Source organism: Fulmarus glacialis, unplaced genomic scaffold (assembly GCF_000690835.1).
Source record: "Fulmarus glacialis isolate BGI_N327 unplaced genomic scaffold, ASM69083v1 scaffold5980, whole genome shotgun sequence".
Classification (NCBI taxonomy): Eukaryota; Metazoa; Chordata; class Aves; order Procellariiformes; family Procellariidae; genus Fulmarus; species Fulmarus glacialis.
This window is the reverse complement of record NW_009189447.1, coordinates 5,827-28,401: the sequence shown is the minus strand read 5'-3', so window position 1 is coordinate 28,401 and position 22,575 is coordinate 5,827. Positions and strand designations below refer to the sequence as shown.

General features: G+C 37.7%; 1 protein-coding gene across 1 annotated transcript; it reads right to left on the bottom strand.

Moving 5' to 3' along the window:
- Positions 1–13,885: 13,885 nt before the first annotated feature.
- LOC104079784 (LIM domain-binding protein 3-like) lies at positions 13,886–21,908 on the bottom strand (the record flags this gene model as incomplete). The annotated part of the gene is made up of 5 exons (XM_009581939.1): positions 13,886–14,341; positions 16,360–16,475; positions 17,922–18,042; positions 20,221–20,401; positions 21,608–21,908. Coding segments are annotated over 5 exons (809 nt in total), but the record flags the coding sequence as incomplete, so codon positions are not given.
- Positions 21,909–22,575: the final 667 nt, after the last annotated feature.

Sequence of the window (22,575 nt, the reverse complement as noted above, 5' to 3'; positions counted from 1 at the left end):
CCGCCCCCAGCCCCGAGACCGAGACGTTATCTTACCCCACCGCCGAGAAGGGCTTTCCCAGTGAAGATGGTGCGGGAGCACGTCTAGGAAAGGGCCGGGAAAGTGTGAGGGCAAAAAGTGGCCAAGTAGGTGTCATGGAGGCGTTGCTGGCCAAGAAGAGGGAATGAGATGTGAGAAGCAGCGAAGGCTGGATATGGCTGCTGGGCCGGGAACTCCATCCAGATGCTGGTGGAGTTGGCGCCATGGAAAATGGACAAGCTGCCAGGATTCACAGAGTAGGTGGGGTGGAGGATTACCGTAGCTGCTTTGATGTGAATTAAAGAGGGCCTGAGTGTGAGCTGGGGTGGGCAATGAGCAGGCAATGGTGGCAGCAGCATAGGGAAAAATGAGGGCCTCAAACAGGCCTTTTAGCTTTGTGGAAAAATAGTTCTGAAAAGGTTGACATTGCAGTGCCGTATGAAGGATAGAGTTCCATTGCAAAGGACAGAATTCTTTGGGGGTTTTTTTCCATTTCCTGTATCTCTAAATAGATAAGCCCAGTTAGTTAGATTGGAATACATTCTAACTTCTGCAGTGAGCTGCTTTGCTCACTGATAAGGTTGCTAAAGGCTATGATTTGCATTGCATTTCCAAGCTCGTCATTAGGACAAATTAGCAAAGCAATAATTTGTCTGTCTGTCTTCAAGTGATGTCTCCCAGCAGCAGTGCAGAAGGAGCTTTAATGACAGTATGTCATATGACAAGGAGACTGCACAGTTCCCACCTGGGCTGCTTTTTTTAATCCTTCACTCAACAAAGTGGCAGCAGTTGTGTTGTTGATGTGGTCTTCCCTTTCACTTGTCCTGTCACTTGGTTATTCTGCGTCAAGAACTTTGTACACAAAGCCAACTATAGAGGGAAACGAAGATCATATGGCTCATACAAACCTACTCAGTTTCCCTTTGCTGCAGACCAAAACACCCTTTAGGCCTTCAGGACACACCAGCAATTGCTAGTGTCAAGATGCCTGTGCAGATAAACTGTTTCTAGAAAGTAACCAATTGGGAAGCCATCTCACTTATCGGAGCCAAATAGCCACATGTGCATATATTGTGGGAAACATGGGCTTGCTTATTTTGTTGACCTCTCCACAGTCTAGCTCCATTTTTGCATGCTGGTATCAGATAGGACTTCTAAATGTCGTGTACTCCACTCCAGACTTGTCACCTCTGAATGTAAGATGAGAGCACTGGCTCTGCAATATCGTTCACAGGCGTTATACCCATGGATCGTTAGGCAAGCTTAGCTTGCTTACTATCCTATGTAGCAAAACAAAAGAGGAAGTATAATTTCAAATCTATCAACTTCACAGACTCCTTTAAAATGTAGGCAGTTAAAGGCACACCTAGTAAGTGTAGGTGGCCAGATACTACGGTGATAGACATTTAAAAATACAGGTCTTGTTTTACTAGACTTTTAGAAAATTTTTTCCGATGACCGTCATCCAGAAAAATCTGTCAGTGTCCAAAACAAAGACAGCCTGCAAGAAAGACAGAATCACAGCTTTCATGCCAAGCAATACCGAACTTGTACGCTTCTGTTTATAATTTCAAAGGAAAATATGAGTCTGCTGTTCTTCCACTCTGTCCACTATCAGATTATAGCAACAGAATAGACACTCAATATGGAAGAAGAATGCAACATGCGTGTGTGTGCTCCCAACCAGAACCAAAGCTGTTAGAGCTAGCATCTCTTTAAGTAACAATCTGTGTAGTAATACAGTGCTTTTCAGGCATTGGGTATTGATTTAAATCCAGTATACATGAATTTAGCAAAAGCCATTAACCTTGAAATTTATTTGATCCCTTGTGTGAAATGGATCAACTATTTTCATCCAATTTCTGATGAGTAAATTTGCACATCGTACAAACTGCTGTCTCAGCTAGTACTTTTCAAGGCACTCAGGCACTGAAGATATCGCAAGTGATAGTCCCTGACAGGTCAGAATGCTGAGGATGAAGTTTGCATTACCATGGCCAATATGCCTATTCTCTGCAAATATGAGCACTGTGTAAATACTTGTCTTAATCACAGAATAATAAAAGTAAACTACATTATAATAATATTAGGGCTGCAGGAGACAGAACTGAATCTTGATCTAAAATGATGAATCATAACAACCTTAAAAAGTATTTGGATTGTGATGGGTGTCTGATGAAACATCACATGGAAAGTACTGGTGCCTTTCAAAACAGTGCAGTACTTAAAATGTGTTTCCAATTTCATACAGGTATAAACTGTCATTTTGGAAACATACGGATTTACAACAAAAGTATGAAAACAATGTGAGTAGCCTAAAATTCCTTATTTACAATCACACAGCCGTCTGTGTGTGAGAAGGGGATTGTTGACCTATCCTGACATGTGAGATGTTCGACCTGATGATGGAAGAATTTTCTCTATGTGCCCCCTGAAGAACGCAATTGTATTTCCCCAAAGGAAAGTAACTGTGGAAATTTAACCTAAGATTTTTGACAAGTAAACCACGAAGAATCAAACCTAATTTGTTTTGCTTTGTTTACCTTGCAGGATAGGTAGAGATACCTATTTAAACCAGGAAATGAACACTTTAGGTGATAGGCACTCAGAAAGACACAGGGGTCCAGTGAGCTAGTTAGCAGTAACAGACATCTCACCTGGTGAACATAGGTGATAGGCACTCAGAAAGACACAGGGTTCCAGTGAGCTAGTTATCAGTAACAGACATCTCACCTGGTGAACGTTTTAGGAATCTGCAAAAACTTGGACACATCAGGTTTTGGTAACATGAAGTATTTATTTTGTTAATTGAGCAACACTCAAAGACACCGTAGTCTGAAAATCTGAAAATAAACGTATGTTCATTCAACATTTGGCAAGGATGGGATGTGAAAGTCTAACATGAAATACAGAAGAACCAGTTCAAGACTGACTATCATGATGAAGAGAGCTATTTAAAAAAAAAATTAAATCATGAATTGGATAGTCTTCCAGCTGCTTTCTTTGTCATTTCCTCTCCAGGAATTTCTTATTAGTTCTTGGAATCACTTAGGAACTGCAAGTCTTAAATATCAAAAGATCTTTAAGAACAAAGAGGTATATATAGGGACAAGGTCATCCATGTGATAGGACTTTATCTTTGTAGATCCTTCTTCCCTTCAGTCTCTGGAATTCATATGTCTTAAATCTGTGGTCCAAATACATTTTTGAAAACTGTTTGCAATTAGATGAGTACTTCTCTGTCACTGTTACCAAAATAAATATTCTGTGTGACATATTAAAAGAATATTACCCTTCAGCCAGGGACACAATTTTTTCACTTAAAATGACATGAATATGGCTTTGTCTTTTTTCAGAATTATTTTACTTGAAAGCACATTCTTTTGATTACAAATTTATTCAGCTGTCTGTTACTTAGAACTGTCATGGATTTTGTTAAGTGTTTTAAATGTAAGCATAATTAATTCAATAAGACAGAATCAAATCTGTGAAGAAAGGTGTTTTTTAAAAATGTCTGCTAGCGAAGCACTGATAGGACAAAGGCAAAAGTATTCATCAGCACTGCAAGCCCTGGCCAACCTTCAGTCCAACAAGCGTGATGTGGAACCGAGCACAGTGCAGCACTGGAGAGCACTGTGGAGATACTCTGAAGAGTAACAGCTCAATGTGCAGAGCACAGGCACAAGGAAACAGGAAACTGTTCCCACAGCTTAAGCACTTGGTGTATTTCGGGGTTTCTGCAGACCGGATTCTTCTTTAGCCTTGTGCAGGTGGACAGGGAGGAAGGAGAACATAATGGCTATACCTGTCATGTGCCTTAGGCAGCTGCTGCAGGATGTGAACTGATTCCTTACTGAGCTGTGTAGTAGGGAAATCAGTTGCATCTTGCAAAGGGCTGTCGGATGGGAGCACTTTGCCTGATGTTACAAGTGCTCTAGGAGACATTTTGCCAGTCAAGAACCAAACTTTCTGTTGCTTTTTCTGTTTCTTCCTATGCCTAGCTGAGCTGTATGTTTCTATTTTATGACCTCCTATGTACAAAAGACATATTCCAGTCTTTTCACCAGGCCATATCAAATCCTAAGACAACTCTCCTTATATATACAAAACCAAATTATTTTGTTTTTCTTAAAGCCAGTGTTGGGTAGTAAGAACGTTAAAAGTCTTAGACAGAAAAAAAAAGTATCTGTAGGCTCAGCAGAGGCTTCACCTGGGTCCTTCACTCACATCAGTTTGTTTGGAGAATTAGCAATATGTTTTCCCATAGATGCATGCAAATAAAATCCTTAAAGTCTTCATTTGCTCTGAGAAGATTAAGTATTTAGAGTTAGACTCTAGTGCAGATTTTAAAATTTATATTCTGAATTAATTTATGACTGAATTATCAGTCTGCAGTGCCAAATGATCTACAAGGAAGTTTTAATTATTAGCTTCACTCTGAGAATGAGTATATCTAATATATGTTTGTGTTCCTCCACCTTTTATTATAAGAGGTATTTGTTAGTTTCTTCTACAAGTTTGAATAATCCTTAGATCCAAAACCATTGTATTAACATTTCTCCTACTGATGCTGAGGCATCCCCTCAAGCCTTTGTAACAAAAAATTCACTTCTTGATAACGATCCTTTTCAGCAACAAAAACTGAACCAATTCTGAAAAAGGAAATGTTTTTTAAACCTGCTGTTAAGCAAGGAGAATTCTTTTAAATACAGAAAATTTCTGTCTTGGTGTGTATAACAGCTTTGTCCTCAAGAGGCGTGGATTCAAGTGGATGTCTTTCTGGCAGCTATAGAGGGTAGTGTAGAGATTTACAAAAATGGACATTTATGAGACTGAAAATGCTGTATTCTTCCAAGCTTGTTAGAAAGAAACAGATCTGAATCCTATACAAAACAAATGAACCAAATAATTTCAATTAATCAAATCCTTAATTTTTTTCTCAGTCTAAACATATCTTTAACCATGAATGCATTGCTGTTAAACAAGAACAAATGCAGCAAAATACTCTCATTCTCCTCTTTTTTTCATATTCTAGCAAAACCAAAATAATATACGTCTACTAAATTGATAATAAGAAAAGGATATGCTTGTATTTCAGTCACAGCAGTCAGCTAATATGTCTGAAAATGTGTAATGAAGTTAAAGGCATAGCAATAAAGCTTTTCCCCTTAGTCTGTAAGATACATGAATATGTACTGGAAGTGGAACAAGTTAAAGAAACATGTACAACTAAAAGCAAATCCTGACAAATAGTCTATAACTTCCTTTGCTTCCAATGAGAAATTGGCCTGTGTCTGCAAATCTCCGGATTTGGCAGCTATACCTAATTCAGTTTAAACTCCCACTGGCATCAGCAAAAAATTACCTGATTAGGGATGCAGGATTGGATCTAAGATAGTAGCATATTAAAATTCCACTATAAATTCAAAAGCTACTAATGGAAATTAAATCCCCAAAATATAAAATGTTCAAAGCAGTTGAACAGTTTTCAGAGTACATACTCAAAATGCTAAACAATAGCAGCTATTGCATGTGTGACCATCAGGAAACACAGCTGTGCTTCTTTGTGTTGCAATTAATTACTTCCGTTGTATATAAAATTGAAAGTATTGGTACTCTGGGGCGGAAAAAGGATATCCTGATACACTGCTCCTATTTCCTTACCAAGGCCTATTACTGAATGTTTCACCATTAATTCAGTTACAATGAATTATCCTGCGATGAATAAAGGAAGGGTGATTAATTTTTATGCTAAAAGCCACTTTTTCTTTGCATTTTCACTTTCCTACATTTTTATCTCATTTTACTACTTTCACACATGCCCTCTTTGATAGCAATTGTTCACTTTTAAGTAGTTGCACTTAATGATGAAAGTCTAAAATAAATGTTTACTTAACTATCCTTTGACTTAAAGATTGTTCTATTTTTTTTTTTTTATGCTACAAGATCAGAGAAAACAGAAGACTTTGTCCTTTAAAAGAATGAGTAAAATCTTCTCAGCTTAAGTATTTGAGGCCAGGTTTTCTGAAGCTGGCACACAGAAATATAATTTATACCTTTCTGTGCCAGTGAATTTCCCTAAGCTGGAGGGGGATGAGGATTCTTACCCAGAGTTAGGGAGGAGTAGTAACAGCCCAGTATTCCTCTGTTATGCATTCTTTAATTTTTTTGGTGGGAATTGCATAGGAGCAAAAACTGTTTGAGGTTCTACTAAATAGGACCCTAAGGATATACACTGCCCCCAGACTTTAATATCTACTTTTTAATAACATTGACTCTTTGTTTTTAGAGAACTGCTGAACAGAGAGCAGCTTCTGTGACTGCTTAGGAAATCAATGAAGTTTCCAACAGCCACCAGCCACGTAAGTCTATAAAAGCTGGATAATGTGTTATATGTTTGCTACTAAGAATTTAATCTCTCAGGATGCTCCTCCTAACCTAAAAGTCCATGGTTGTTTGCCTAGGTGTAATTAACACTACCAGACTCTTTCCAATTCATTATAAGAAGTGTAACACAAAGCTGAGTAAGTGACATGGGGGAAATGTGGAGTCCTTCAGTGTGAGCACAAATAAATTCTGCCAAATGAACTGAAATCTCTGCAAGTTTGAATTCAGCGTAGCTGGTGTCACAACAAAGTAACAGAAGAATGGCAAGTCAGAAAAACTCCCATTCCAGAAACTGGATTACATAATACAGATGGCAGAAAATCATCATCCACATAAAATACAGCCCTATTCTCCTTTTGCTGCAGCAGCTGGCACTGGGAATACAGTCTCAAAGGATAACTATACTCTGTCATTATTTCATAACAACACAGTTTAGATTCAGGTATGCTAAATTTGACGCGATAACTAGAACCTGAATCTCTCTGGCTAGCACTATCACATTTCTTGCAAGGATTTTTTTGGCCAGAATTATGCGCAGTGTAGCACAGATGCTGTGTGGCATACATGCAGTAAAGCAGAAACTTCCAATTAGTGTCATATATATTGTGTATCGACAATAAATCTCAGTAAATCTGGTATTTCCAGGATGCAGTAGGCTGACTGAATACACTAACACTAGCAGCACAGCACACTGTATTACTTTTTACCCCACATTGTTACACAGCTTACAAGAATGTGTAACACTAACTCTGGTCAGGCTTCCACAAGTGCAGAAATCATAGGGAAATTTATGATGTCCTCAGAATCAGTACAGGGAAAAATTTCCAGGAAGAAAAAGAAAATGGGTCAGCGAACATACAGGCCTACCAGTGGCATTGGGTACTGCAGAAGAACATTTGGTTGTGACGGAATATATTTGGTCTTTGTTTATAATGCACAAATAAAATTTTTATTCCTGAATTAATTTTTTTTATATGAAGCCAGATTTTGGAAAGTATGCCCTTCTTTCTGCTCCCACATCTCCTATGCCATCAGAAGTCTAGAGATGTTACCTCATAAAGCACAAATACTTACGTGATAACAAAAACTAGGTCTCTAGATGCACTCAGTTTAATGCATTATTATTATGCTATGTATAGTAAATGGACTATATGACAACAATTTAGGCTCAAATACTGCAGGTATGAAACACGTCCACTTAAAGGAAATCAGAGCCTCAGTTCTGAGTGTTTTAATCCACATACATGTTCCAAACGTGGATATAGGAATGCTTGCATTAATCAACAATAAGATTTCTTTAAATGAAACTAAACCTTGACCCCAGCATTATTTTCCAGTCTACGTACAATTAGATCTTCAAATAACTAAAATCCTGTAAATCATTCTTTTGTTCTGAAACGAGATCCTGAATTATGGCTACAGATATTTATTAAGCTTCCTAAAAATCCAAAATATCCTCTTTAATGCACCATAAGAATAAAACATTCTAGAAGAACAGCAAGTTTCCTAGCTTTCTTGTAGAAAGCAGTATTCATTCCACAAGCACTGGAAGAACCATCACCGTTATTCAATTCAAAGTTGTATTTTTATCTATATCTTCTAATTAAAAGAAAAATAAATCATTAATTCAGTTTTAGAAAGGCCTCAACTCTATTTCAGTAACACTACACATAGTAAAACTAAGCAGAAGCAGAAGAATTTCCATAACATCTTTGTCATTAATGAAAATAATCTGAATTCTAAAGTAGTAAGATTAGAAAATAATTTTGTAGTGGAGGCAGATTTATTAATGATACTTTATGCATACTAATTTATTTTTCCCTAACAGTTAAAGTCTGGAAACTTCTAAAGGAAAAACATGTTTTGTTCAAAAGTTTAGCTTCGTTCGAAAAAAATTCATTCTGCTTGTCCTTATTACACAGAAAAGTCTTGTGACTCAGTCTGACGGTCCTTATTAGTACAACACACATTTGTTACTGTTTTCTTTTGATGTAATCTTCCTAAGAGAAGGAGGAACTGTATTTTTAACAGCTATCTAAGGGCATGTTTTATAGGCATACAGCACAGAATTTGTGCCTGAATATAATCTGAATCTCATCCATAACTCTCTGATTTGGCTGGGAGAACAAAGCATTTCATTGTGTATTCAATAATGGTTTCAGCAATCTTATTCACACATTCCTTCCTTTCTTAATCAACAGAAACTGGCTGAATTTAAAGATTCATGATTGGGGGGGGAGGGGGGGCGACAATGCCAAAGCCTACAGTTTTGAAATCACCATTTTCTTCAGAGCAAATCATAAATTCTCTTCTATTAAGAATCTCTTAATGCAACACTTGTCAAGCTATTTTGCACCACGTCCTTTTCTAATGAACTTTGCTCTATTCACTTTTTGCATCCTATTAGCTAGCACATTGCTGTGCTTGCGCCTCTATTGCGTCCACTTCCAACAGCTGAACTCTCCAGGGATCACAGTGCAGAGTTTAGGAAGCACTGTCTTGTGCAAAGGTTAAAGGTCAGAACAGACAATCTGAAAATCAGCAGCTTTGAACTGACAGAAAATTGCGTATGTTCTGTTCATTCTTTTGAATTGTGTTTTTCCTTATGCACATCTTAAACAGAAATTAGGGCTGTAAAATAAAATCAAAGTGCACAAAGTTGTGATTCCTGATGCTGTACTTTGTAATGCCATCTAAAGCCATGTCTGTCCACTTCTCATGTAACTTCTTAATTAGGTTTAATATAATTAGTTGTATCTTTAAAAATCCTGCATCCTGAGGAGGGTGGATTAGGAATGCACAAAATGGCTGTTTTTATAAGCCATACTGTTATATGGAGATATCCTTTCATTTGGAAGTATTTCTTGGCACTAGAGCTCAATGAGGACGTTTAAAACATTTTGTATATTATTTAAAGTCACTTCTGCTAAGAAATGAAAGAACACCCACCTGAACTTACGCAATCAAACTTTGTTCTCAGATGCATCGATGTAACCTAAGACAGAATTTACCCATTCCTTATAAAGTTACTATAAACAGTATTTGTTGACACAATAAGTTCTGTGACTATACAAGTCTTGCTAAGTTACAACATGTACTGTTAGTACACTACATCTTTTAAGGATACTAACATTTGTTTGTTTAAAACAGCGTTATTTGGTTAATAAAACATTCAAGATTGATATACAATAAAGTTGAAACCAATGCTTTTAATTTTTATTTTCAGGTCTGAAGTAGAGAGTACAAGCTTGTGTATGCTTTCTTATCAGTATTACATGGCTGAAAGCTGTCAGCTCTTCACATGCCATATTAATAAATATGCCCAAATCATAAAGCTTTAACTGTATTTGCACATTCATTTTATTACTACACTGTTTTATTCATGTTGGCACAGATAATCCATGCAAGGTAGTTACTCACACCTCATAAACCACACTACATTCTGCTTCTGAAATAACTAGGAACTTAAGAAAAAAAATATATCTGAAAGAAAGGGCACTTGTGGCATCAAGTCAACATGTCAATGTATTATAAAACCTAGACTTCTAATATGATCACTGCAGGCAAGAAATCACTCAGTTTCAAATTCTGCTGTTTATAAATACTAAAGAAATTAATATCTGCTACCAGGAGACAAGTATTGCAAATAAACATTAGTGTGCCCAGCATTAGACACTAAGGAGTGTGTTCAGTGCTGTGGACATTCACATTATTAAACATAAATACAAATAATCTTTAACAAAACATTTCACACGAAGTACTGACCACTGAAGGACCAAAGTAAAATATTTTTCCTTGTTTTGAATTGATTTTAGAAATGTGTAGTGTGTAAATCCAATATAGTAAAAACTCTTTTAAAAAAAGAAGTCATAAGAGTGGTTTTTTCCCAGATAATAAAAGCAGTCTTTGGAAATATTTAATTTACGCTGTTCTGCAAAAAGAACAGAAAAAGAGAAAAAGCATTAAGATAACTTTTGAAGCCTTTGACTGAAAAGTTATTGAACACTTCTTAATTAGATAAAAGACTGGTCTTTTTATTTGATCATTCAGAGGTACAGAATCTTTGTTTATTATGTAAAACTCCACGTTAATTAGAATGAAAAGAAATATTTAGAGGAACTTAGGACTTGTCCCAGGCATCTATTACAAGACATAAAACATAAACAAGTACGTATTATTCATCTTGCATATTTTTGTACAGCGTTTATGTTCAATGATAGTTGAAGGGCCCTATTCTGAATTTTATATCTATCTATCTATCTCTATGCATCTTTCTCCCCTCCATATCACAAAGGTGACATGTGGCAGAAGAGCATCAGCAGTTATGTGATATTCTACCCCTGTGAAACTTAAAATACTACATTATTATTCACAAATTTCTGGTTCAGATATGTGCAAAAATTATATCTTAATATAGATATCAAGGGCGGGTAAGTGGATTCCCTATTTTTGGACCACATTATGAAGCAGCACAAGTCAAAACAGGAAATTTATTACATGATAATCCTCAGGGTATCTCTGTTCTTCATTCAGAGATATCACTGTACCTCATATAGTGATATGTAAACTAGCTTTAATCTCACTTGCTCAGACACCAGCTGGAGTCAGGGCATGTGTTACAGTGCAGGTTATCTGTCCAAGGAAACTTTCAGGACTCTCTCAAGTTAGTATGGCTCCCACTGAAAAGGAAATTTTCAGGACTCTCTCAAGCTAGTACGGCTCCCACTGAAGTCCGTGCTGCTGCATTTTCACTGTTGCCACCCCGCAAGCTAGCTCAGCTATGCTTATATACATTGCATTCACCTTTCTGCAGTACTGACTTCAAAGTTACTAGATTGGATCCTGTATCCCCCTTGCTCACCCCTTCTATGCGTATTCATACTCTCTGGAGTATTGTGAGCTCCTTGTACCCTAATTTCTTGCTTCAAGCCCTTTCCCTGACTGTAGTGAGTCATCCTGGCTATTCCACCCTTTCCCCCTCTGCCCCACCCCAACTATCTAATATGTCAACTTAGTGAAACTGGCCTTACCTAGCTATTCCCCCTCCTCCAACCCCAGCTTCAGTAAGGGCTTCCCGTTTTCCTCAGTGCCTCATCTTTTCACACTCAGCCAGAGGCCCCCAGAGCCCCTGCATTCTGGCTGCCACGGGTGCTCTCCCTCCTCTGATTCAAGTCTCCCTTCCCCTGCCCACACCGAGACCCCTGTCTCCCACACCCCTGTCCACCCCAGCAACTCGCAGGCTGACCTGGGCCACTTCAGCTGGCAATCTGGGCTCCCCTGTGAACGTGAAGAAGAGACAGGCCCAGCCGTGCTGCCTACCACCATCTCTGCACAGACTGTACCCCTGCCTAAGCTGCAGCCTTCCATCTCTGGCCATCTCCTAAAATGCTTTATCCTTCACACTGCCAGTGAAGAGGGAGCTTTTAGGGACATTAACGGGGAAGGTGGAGAGGGGGACACACACATATACACACACAGATTAGAGGCGAAAGACCTTATGAAATTCTCCTGAGGCATCACAAACCCTAGCATTTTGTGTCCTCCCAAGGAGTCTGACTCCCTGTTTTGATGTTGATAGTAAGAGATGAGTCCCAGTCAGTTGGTAACACAGAAAACTGCCTAAAGAATATCTTCAATGCAGTCTTAGTATATAATATGCTGATACAAATTCTCTTAAATAACAGAGAACAATAAACACCATTTTGTTGAATGACATTCAAAAATTAAAAGGAAATCTAGAATTGTCTCGCTGTTATGAAAAGGTATTTAATGAAGTAAAATATGAGCGAAAAAATATTTAACTTCCATGATTACAATTTATTCCTCCAGAGAATATTATTAGCCAGATCTTTGGATTTTGTAATTAATGGAACCATATTCACACCAGCCCAGCACCGACTGAAAACAGAAAATTTGTTTGCTATAGAAAAAAAAGGCTTTGCATATAATGTACTAGTGTTTTAGAACAATTCATGCATACAAAAATCTGACCTTGTAGCACTCAGATCAGATCACTGCTAGGATCAGTGAGAACTAAGATACCTATGGAATAAATACAGGTCATACTGCCACAGGCAGTTCAGGTTGTTATTTTTGTCCAAGATGCAGACTGCCTGCAGCTAACTTAACTCTCATATTAGAAATCCAAATTTCTTTTATTCCTCCCCCAAGCTTTGGATAGTTTTTCATCCCTGAAAAGACACACTGATTTTCTTAAAATGGGCATTACCCATAGGAGTGAAAAGGCAGACAATGCTATGTCATTCCTTGTTACTCAAAATGCAAGGTAAAATAGGGTGCAAATGGCACCAGAATGTGGCCCACAGAATGCATCCTCAGCCTCAGAAACACTAAGTCAAAATTGTCAGTACTGCAAGCTGTCAACACACACATCGTAATTCTCACTTAAGCAAATTAATAAAACTTGAATAGTGATCAGACTTTCCATTTTAACTCTATCAGACAGAAGTGCTGTCTCCAATACAAGTCATTGATATTTAAAATTAAAAACTCAAAAGTATTATCAGTATTACAAGTATTGCTCTTTTGCAAAAAAAAAGTTTTATAAATAACTGTTTGAACGACTAGAAAGTTGTTCTTAAAATGTTAGAAAAGATGACCTTATGGTTATCCTAATTGTCAGAGCCTATCTAGTGTTTTACAATGGCAAATACTACTACAATTCAGGATGTGTTGCATTTAAACTAACAAAAGTAATAAAGAGTAAGTGCCTGTGGTGTTATGCTGCCTTATGAATTTTTAATCAATGATAATTTACTATAGGAAAAAAAAAAGATGCCCTTTTCCTAAATATGTGGGATAGAGTAAGGAACTTCTGCAAGCTATCTCCCACTTCCTAGCTGTGCTAGATGGATGTGTGTCTTCTGTGTTCATCAATGTGAAGGTCCAGATGTAGATTCCTACCTCCCACTGATATCAGTGGGAATTAGAAACCAAAGCAATTGTTGAGTATTTTTTTTCCACAAGAGGAAAGGAAAACTGGTTTTGAATTAAAAGCTGTCCTTTCCAGCCAGCTCTATTCCATTCAGTCTAAGAACAATTTGGAGAAAGCCAGTTGTCCTTTCCCATTATGATTTGAAAGTGAACTAATCTACTGTGCATGTATAAGCCAAGTGCACTAGCAAGGTTGACCCAACATGCTTTTCTCAATCTTTCTGGGTTATGGAAGGAATTAATTCTGTTTCCACTTTATTTTCAAACTAAGTTACGGATCGTGTCCTAGGCTTCCCAGCTACATATGGATTCAAGGCAGACTTATTATTTGGAAAGAATCTAAAATATTTGATGCTATGAGGTAGCACCACAACATAATGGAATAGCAGAATAGCACTCACTTTTCATAGAGGAAACCCCAATCTATTTATTTCCCTTTGAAAGCTACAGCCTTTGGTTCTACAGATTATTGTATATGTGGCACTTATTCATTCTTATTGTGAAAGAAAATGACTTATTACAAAAGGACTTTTCCAGTTGTTCTTAAACACTAGTGTGTGGTCTAAGCAGTAAAACTGTTGTGGGTAGTTCATTTGAAACTGTATTTGTGCATTACTTTTTATATTACAGTTTTTAGTTAATTTCAATATTTCCCCCCAACTGTTGCTCTAATAATAGACTAAATAATTTGTTTTTGACTGTTCATTCAGTAGGTTTTTGTATGAACCTTGCAAAAACATGTTCTGCATTTACGAGAGAAGTTAAAGTTAAACTTCAGAAGTATCAACTTCCTAGCTTTTACCAAGAGAAATGCTAGCCATGGTTATCAACTTTATAATTGCCCAGTTAGTCATCTGTTTTTCCCCAGCATTACTGACTGCCAACTCTTCTTTTAAAGATTGATGGCATGGGCATGCTTCTTGCACAGTGGCTTATCCTTCTTGGAGTAGAATGGCTGACCTTCCAAATTCACATGGCATACCTAAAATTAATAATAAATACAATCAGGAATCATTAAAAAAAAAAAAGAGAAAGACGTGATTATCAGTTTCAACTGTATTTCTCTTCTTGCCTGCACATTTCTTTGGCAGAAGTACATCTTATTTCCTGGATCAAAGTGCATGCCTTGGTAGTTCTCCTAGTCCATGTTGCAGTTAGGCTCTGGTTTCCATCAGCTCTCCTCTCTGTATTTTCCTGCCACCACTACCCTCTAAGTTCACTAGTTTCTGTTAAAATGAAGTCTGGGTACATGATCCCCTAGGCAGCTTCGGCATGTCCCAGCAGTGCTTGTGTAGACTGTCAAAGGATAGTGGTACATTCGAGCACATGCAGCTAGCTCAGACTTTAAGACCTAGATTCTGATCCTTGTAACGTATGATTTTATAAAAGCTCTGGTTAGGTGCCATGGTCCCGGGGGTACCATCCTGCCATGGTACCATTAGATACTCATTCCTATTATTACTTTGTCTTGGTACGGGTGCTTATGTGATCAAGGAGTGAGTCATTCAGACAGCCAGTATCATTGAAAACTAATTACTTATTCTTACCAGGTTATTCTTCAACCCATAGAGTTCTCTGCCTGGCTGCATAAGTGCCGGTGCTGACATAACAAAGCATGTGAGAATGCATGGCCGAGGCAGGGCAGCCCAGGTTTAGATCAGCTTAAACTGCACTGGAATTGTACAGATATCTACACAGGGTAGTGCAACACCACTTGCAAGGTCAGAGTTAGGCTAGAAGGCTAGAACCACTTAAGGAAGTAAACACATCAGAATCTAGGAATAAGAATAAATGTTGTCCCTAATGCTTATGGCAGGCTTAAGACCAGTGAGTGATAACATCAGTGATGGAAGGAAAATCACGTGAAAAGATATGATGATAACATATTAGAAATTAAGTCATGTGTTTATTTGCATTTGACTTAACCCACTGAAAGAAATAAAGTTAGCTCCTAACAAAAAACACTGTGAGAACTGCATTAACAAAGCTGTCACCTCCACAGAAAATTGGGTTGCTAATTTAAATAAATACATAAGAATGCAGTTAAATGAACAAATAAAAAAGAACATGAAATATTCAGAGAAAGTGTCTTTTATAAGTGGCTAATAGCTGTTAGTTTGTGAAGGAAACTTGCTGTCTTAGTATTCCTTTCTACGTTAGAATTTCAAAAAGACTTCAATTTTCACAGGACACTTTTGTGTCACTCACTTCCATGTACCCTTAAAAGACCAGTAGCTAGTTGAGCTTTAGATATTTATAAACATTTCTATACTTTCTACTCTTCAACATAAATTTTAGAGTTCAACAAACATTAGAAATTGTCACTGTTGTTTTTGGTGTGGCCAACATACTATTTTTAGCTAATTAGAGGTTCTAGATATTATTACCTTACGAATAATATGTTGTAGAGCAGCACAGCTGTATTAGAACCATATGAAAAGTACTGTTTATCATATGGATTTTACTACTTTGTGGGCAGAGTGTGGGAATATGTCCACACTATATAGCTGTACGCACATCACAGATTGATGAGTTTGACCAACTTCTATGCTAATTACTATTCATTCTCTCTAAACAGACTCCTTTTTGCAAGTTTCAACAAGCATTCTGCAGGGAAATACAAACTGCACTGCTTTGTAAGTAAGATTATGGCTATACTGTTCAGTATGGAGTTAATTTATTTTAAATGCTGCTTTATCTTTATTTGGTAAACATTGGAAAGAGTAACAGCAATAGTCCTATGTATTACTGTATGTACTCTCTAAAACTGGATGTTTTATTAGAAAGCACTCACTTGTGATGGTCAAATTTAATAATTCTAGTAAAAGTTTATGGAGAAGAGAAATGACTCCCATCCTTCTCCATATGCAAGTAAAAAATGAAATTCAATCCCTCTGCATCCTTAGGCATATGTTAGTCATTACTGCTTTCAGGTCTTCTGATGTTACTTCACAATTTATGAGTATAAAGAAATGAGACAGTATTTGGTATAGAACTTACAGCACAAATGAAGCAGGTATCATGCCAAGTGTGTCCAAGAGCTTCAATGAATTTATCTCCAGCTTCAACAGGAAAATCACAGCCATGGCATTTTGTGCTGAACAAAGCAATATAATCTAAAATAAAACAAAAAGCAAACTTAGAACAAACTCTTAACGCAATCGTATTAAAACCAAGAGAAACAGAAAGTTTCCAGTGGATGAATTTTTGGATTGTTTTTGCTCAGAGTTATCCACTACATTCACGAAACACTCACACTGAAATTTGCTTCTTTTCTTTCATTATTTAAATACAAACTCAGTGCAAAACCCCATATCAGCACGACGGTTGTCATCACAAACATAGCAAACGAACAAAAGATTTATGAAATTTGAGGTTATGTTTCTCACATTAGTTTTAAATTAGCTGTAATGTGTGTGGAAGCTATTCATAAGGACAAATATGGTCACACAAAACACAATCTAATGGCCAGTGAGTGTTTCCTTAAGGGTGGTACAGAAGCATAGTTTAAGTTTCCATGACTGGATTTATGTTCTCTCTGCATTAAGAGAGAATATTATGGAAACCCCATACTGGCTGGATAATACATCTTTACTTTGAATATCAAGTGCAGTTTGGAAAGACTTAACATTGAAAAAGATTAGCAGAAATTCTAAGGGTATATGGAATTCGTGAGAGTCGTTACAGGTTATGGCAAAACCTCCAATTTTAAAGGATAGGTGCCAAGTTAGTCATGCTCTATGGTTTTCATTCTTCACTAACAGTTACTCCGATTTGTAAAATTCGATTTGCGCAACCATAAGGAAGGAATCTCCAGAGAGAAGTAGGCCAGAAGCTCTTTAAATGGACAAGGCAGGGCTTACAGAGGGAAATTTAAACTGCTTCCTGACCATGTCAGGCAACTCATTTGCATGGCAAGCACCATTTATTAAACCATATTACCCTTTCCATAGTTTGGGAAAACCTGGCCTTTTCCTTTCTTAGTTGGCAAGAAGCAGTTCATTTGTTGCAGCGCTCAGAAGACAAAATCTGCACTACCATGTGCTGGACATCTGAGCTGAGCTCTCGTTTCATATATGTTGGTTGATCAGTTTTAGGGTGAGGTAGCAGTATCAGAGGTCATAATTCAAGCAGCTTAGTAGTGAGAATGTGGGCAGCAACCCACACATACTGTATAGAAGTGCTACCAGAATCCTAAAAGAAGAATTTTTCACCCCATAATGTGTAGATTTCTAGTGAACAGAATCTACCAGGGAAGGGAGGGGGACAGGGAAAAAAGTGTATGGAGAGAAATGGAAGATAAGTATCATAATATGTAAGGGAGAGAAATGAGGTAAGGCATTCTGAGACATAGAGGCAAAAGATTAGTGCTCTGCCAGTCTATCATATAAAGTGGAGAAAAATACAGAGAAGGAAACACTCGTATATGCAGAGAGTGGAAACAAAATCAATGCTGGATGGGTGACTGATTTTACTTTGTTCATCAGCTGCTTTATTCTTATGTTGCTTCCATACAACATGAAGCACATGATTACTGAGCAGAACTGTCCACTTTGCCATACCTTTCTCACAGTAAGGTTCCCCATCCTCCATGTGAAAGAGGCTATTCCCAAATGGCATCTTACAAGCAGCACAGACAAAGCAACTTGTGTGCCAAGTCTGTCTTAGGGCATGCATCACTTCCTGTAAAACAAACAAAAAACCAAAACATCTCCTGCAGAATAGCATGCCCTGCAACTACCTACCGGAGAAAAATAGAAGGCAGAGATGCTCTAAATTTTTCCTTTCTGTATCAGCCAATTCCCCTCCTTAAAAGAAAGAAGTATGACAGAAATTGGGCTCCTTTGGAAAGAAAGAGGAAATAGGACTGCAAACTTTCTAGAACAATGTATTTGCCAAAATGAAACAACATAGTTAAGCCAGCTGTTTGTATCAACATGCCCAGTCGCTGTTGCAGGAGAGATTCTGCACAAAGATTCTGATTATTTTCGTCTCTGTTTTGACACGACTAGTATGAACTCTTCAATGCAAGAGTATGATTTGTTAAATAAATTTTAAAGAGTAATTTTGTCTCTAAGACCAAGAAATGCATGCAGGGGATAAGTGATTAAGCTTCTCACAAGAATGCTTCACAAACTAATGTGAAAATCTAAAAAAAGAAAAAAAAAAGCTTCTTAGATTTTAACTTATGTGATTAGTGAAAACGAGTCTTCATGTCTGTTCCTAGGCCATGTGTTCATCACAAAAAACCAAATTCTGTGCAACTGATGTTCTCTTGAACTGAGTATCCAGATTTTATCAGCTTCTTTCTTCTATCCAGTATGGAGCAATCTCTATTACTGCTTCATTCTTATCTTGTCATACAGAAGTCCTCCAGATCCAAAAGCTGCTGTACCTTGATGCTGTAACCTTGATGTAACCCTGATGCATGGTTACTTGCTAATTTGTCAATCTTTTGCCCAAGACAACGTTTGACAGTGTATCTCTGTCAAAAGGCCAGCTGTGTAACTAGTGTAAATTAACTTTGTTAACTTCAGTGAATCAGGATTGATTTACGCCAGCTGAGAATCTAGATCCTATTTTGTGTTGCTTCCAATTATATACATAGACTGATTCTCTTTTAAAGATTATTTTTAATCTCCATTGACTACGACAAAAGGGATTGAAGTCCTCTTCCATGCTTTCAATCCAGTGAATAGACAATATAGTCTAATTTATGTTTGCCATATATCTCATTAGAGAATCACCATTTGAGATTCATTAACTTCTGTTACTGTTTGCAAAACAACTATCACTGATAAATAGGTTTGGATCCATTTATGAACCTCACTGAGCTATGAAGCAAAAAACAGATTGAGAAATCTTATTAATATAAATAGAGGCAGCTGGCATCTTTGCTGTTTTCCTGATGAAAATCCATAATGGGGAACTGATTTGTGCCAGCATTAATTAGGTAAGTTAAGTCAGTACTCTGCTGTAAAATGACTCCTACTGCCGAGGTAGCAAACAAGACTTGGTTGGAGCCAGAGCTTCACCATAGATGTCTGATGCTGCCATCCCTAATTGGCAATTGCAGAGAAAAGCACCTAGTCTGTCAATGCCAACATTTTGACAATGTCAAAAGGTGACAGCTAAGCAGTGAAAAAACAGTGTGCTACTCCTTGCATGAATCATGTCATATATTCACTACAACTGCATGCATAAATACACTGCTAAAATTATCTTATGGTATTCCATAAGATCATCACCATCTAAGGTATATGTAGAGAAACTTACTTGTATCTAAGCATGAGTACATAAGACAAAAGTGGCATCTATTTTTGCCTTTCTGGAATTCAGATCATATTTATTCTGTATTTTCTTAACTATAAGAAGTCAGCAGAATTCCTCTTGGCAGCAGTGTTGCTAGCTACCAGTGAGGTGCAGCAAGAGCAATGGGCCTCTCCCCAAGATCACTGACTTCTCCACTGAAATTTAGACTAAGTGCTGTATAAGAAAAAAAAAACAAGTTCAAGTCTTTTACTATAAATACAAGGAAAAGATAGATAAAAGTAACATAGTGTGTATCGGATAGCAAAAAACTATCCAGAAAGCATTACTTCCTTTACACTCAGTGAGATGGTAATTAGATTACATGTTCTGTCTATGAGTTGAATAACGTACAGAAATATCCAAGATTTCGGATAGATAAAAATTATTATAAAATAGTATGTTTCTCGTTCTAAATAATCAACAGGCTGGGAAATTATTATTAAAAAGGGGGAAATAATTAAATATCTACATTCACTGCTTACAGTCTAAACTATTTCACTATTTCAGTGAACCACACAGTTGGAGAAAGGGTTAAGCTTGTTCTCTTACCCCCATGATCTTAGTGTGGCATCTGGCACAGGTTGGTGCAAAGAACTGTTCATAACAGCGCTCACAGTACACACTATTCTGCTCTTCCACAAAGCACATATCAGCCAAGGATGTCTTGCAGTAAGCACAATTAAATTCTTCTGGGTGCCAAGAGCGACCCATGGCTACCAGGAAAGGACCCCTGTAAACAATCGTAATTATCTTACTTGTATTGCAAAAAGACTGAATGACCCTGATTACAAACCCACTTTGTTAGACACCGCATACATGTATAACAAGCATTCTACTTGAACCATGAAGGTGCATGTTAAACTAAGACCCAGAAGCCTGAACAGAAATGGTCATTACTCAAACACCTTGCCAATTAGTTAAAATATTTCATTATTGTTTAGTCATATACATTGGATTTACAGACAACTGTTGGAAAAATCACCAATTGTTTTCATATCTGCATAGCTATAAGTGGTTTTTCTAAACAGCTGCAAAGACAACAGGAAAAGGCCAAGGGTTGTAACACAGAAGATAATGCTACTATTTGAAAGCATGAAAAAGCAGGCAAATCTCCAAACCTACACACCCACACCTCACAATAGCTCCTAAAGTCTCCTGCCTTCGTTTCATCTGAGAGATCACTGCATGCGGCATGTTCTAGAAATGTCAGACTATCAGATGACAACTTGCTGTTTGATTATATGGAAGACACATCAAATTCATCTTAGTGATTTACGCTTGATTGTAATTAGATATAGTGATTATTACTGGAGTCTTTCCATTTCAGAATGTATAAAGGGCAATAATCAGCAGTTCCACATCACCAAACTAGCTCCTTTTATGGGGGAGACTGTCATTAAACATGGATTACTTAAAGTTGGTTAGCAGTCCACAGGGTAACAATGGGCACTGGTCCAGCAGAATGAATTGGGAGAGGAGAAGGGAGAGGCATGCTATGAATCACTGCTAATAGAGTGTAGGCATTATCTTTCTCCAGACACAAAAGCAACAATTACATTTGGCTGCTGTTCCAAAATGATGTCTTGTTCCTTTTCTCGCCATAATCTCCCCCCCACCCCCCCAACTCTCCCAATGAAGTTGTATGTAGCACCTTCAAGGGGTACCTTTGGACCAGAAACTTGTTTGAAAAACAAACAGTGATTTGCCACAGCATCCAAGAAACAAACAATTAGCACGTATAACTTTGCAGTGATAAAAAGTGAACCACACAATAGCAAAATGAGCTCTGGAAATGTTAAAGTAATGAAGCAGACAACAGGCATCCCTGCTGGGTAATTTAACTGAGTCTTAGGCTCTGGTACTGTATATTAATGTACAATAACCAGTCTGATTTTTTTTTTCTGCTTCATCCCTCTTCAAAACCTCATGACCTTACCGAATTATGCTGTTACAGTGCCCACAGAGAGGAGTTCGGCTGCTGGCTGGAAAACGCTCAGCCCTCTGAACTGTTCCCCGGGCTATTGCAGGAGCCTGGGAAGAAGTTGAAACTGGAGATGCGTAAGCAGAAGTTGAGGCAGGAGGTGGTACTGGAGTACCCCTTGGTAGGATGTGCTTTGTGACAGTGGTGGTGGTTTTTCCAGGTGCAAATTTCTGGGAAAAGGAGTCATCTGTTACCCAGGGAGGGCGACTTGCAGGCTCAGCGTTGGCAGGGGTGTAGGAATGAACTGGTGCTGGTGCTGTTTTAAGTATCCCAAAAGAAACCAAGAAATATTTTAAAGTCTTTTCTTCCGCAAAGACAGACACACTTACCAAAGGGTACTCCACGACACAAAAAATAAAAGCATTGGATGACAGTTTTATTATGGCCTATCCCATTATTGCTCATTAATTCTGGACTGAGGCCAAGGATATCAGCACAATCACTGACTTTTAATCCACATGCATTACAGAAATCTTTGCCTACTGGCTTTTACAGATTTTATGGAGAAAATTTTCAAGGGCATCTCTTCATTTTCTAGTAGGATATGACAATTCTATGGTAATTTCAGACTGCCATATAATCTGTTTAAGACAGGTTAAAACCAGAAAAGCCAGATTATGTAATAAAGTTTTAGATGGAATTCCCCATAATTTCAATAAGAAATTATGCTTAAATTTTTATCATATTATATTCATTAAAATGCAGCGTTTTCCACAGATGTCATGGTTATCTATCATTTGTAGGTTTTACTCCTAGGTTTCTGAAGAAAAACAGGCTCACACAGGGAACACAGAGATAGAGAGCACTGGAAGCAATATTGAGGGAGCCAATTCAGCTCACATGACCAGCAAGACAAAGCCAACAGCACTTAGAGGAAGGCCAGGCTTGCAGTTATGTCTGATCTCAGTTCAGTTCTTGGCTCT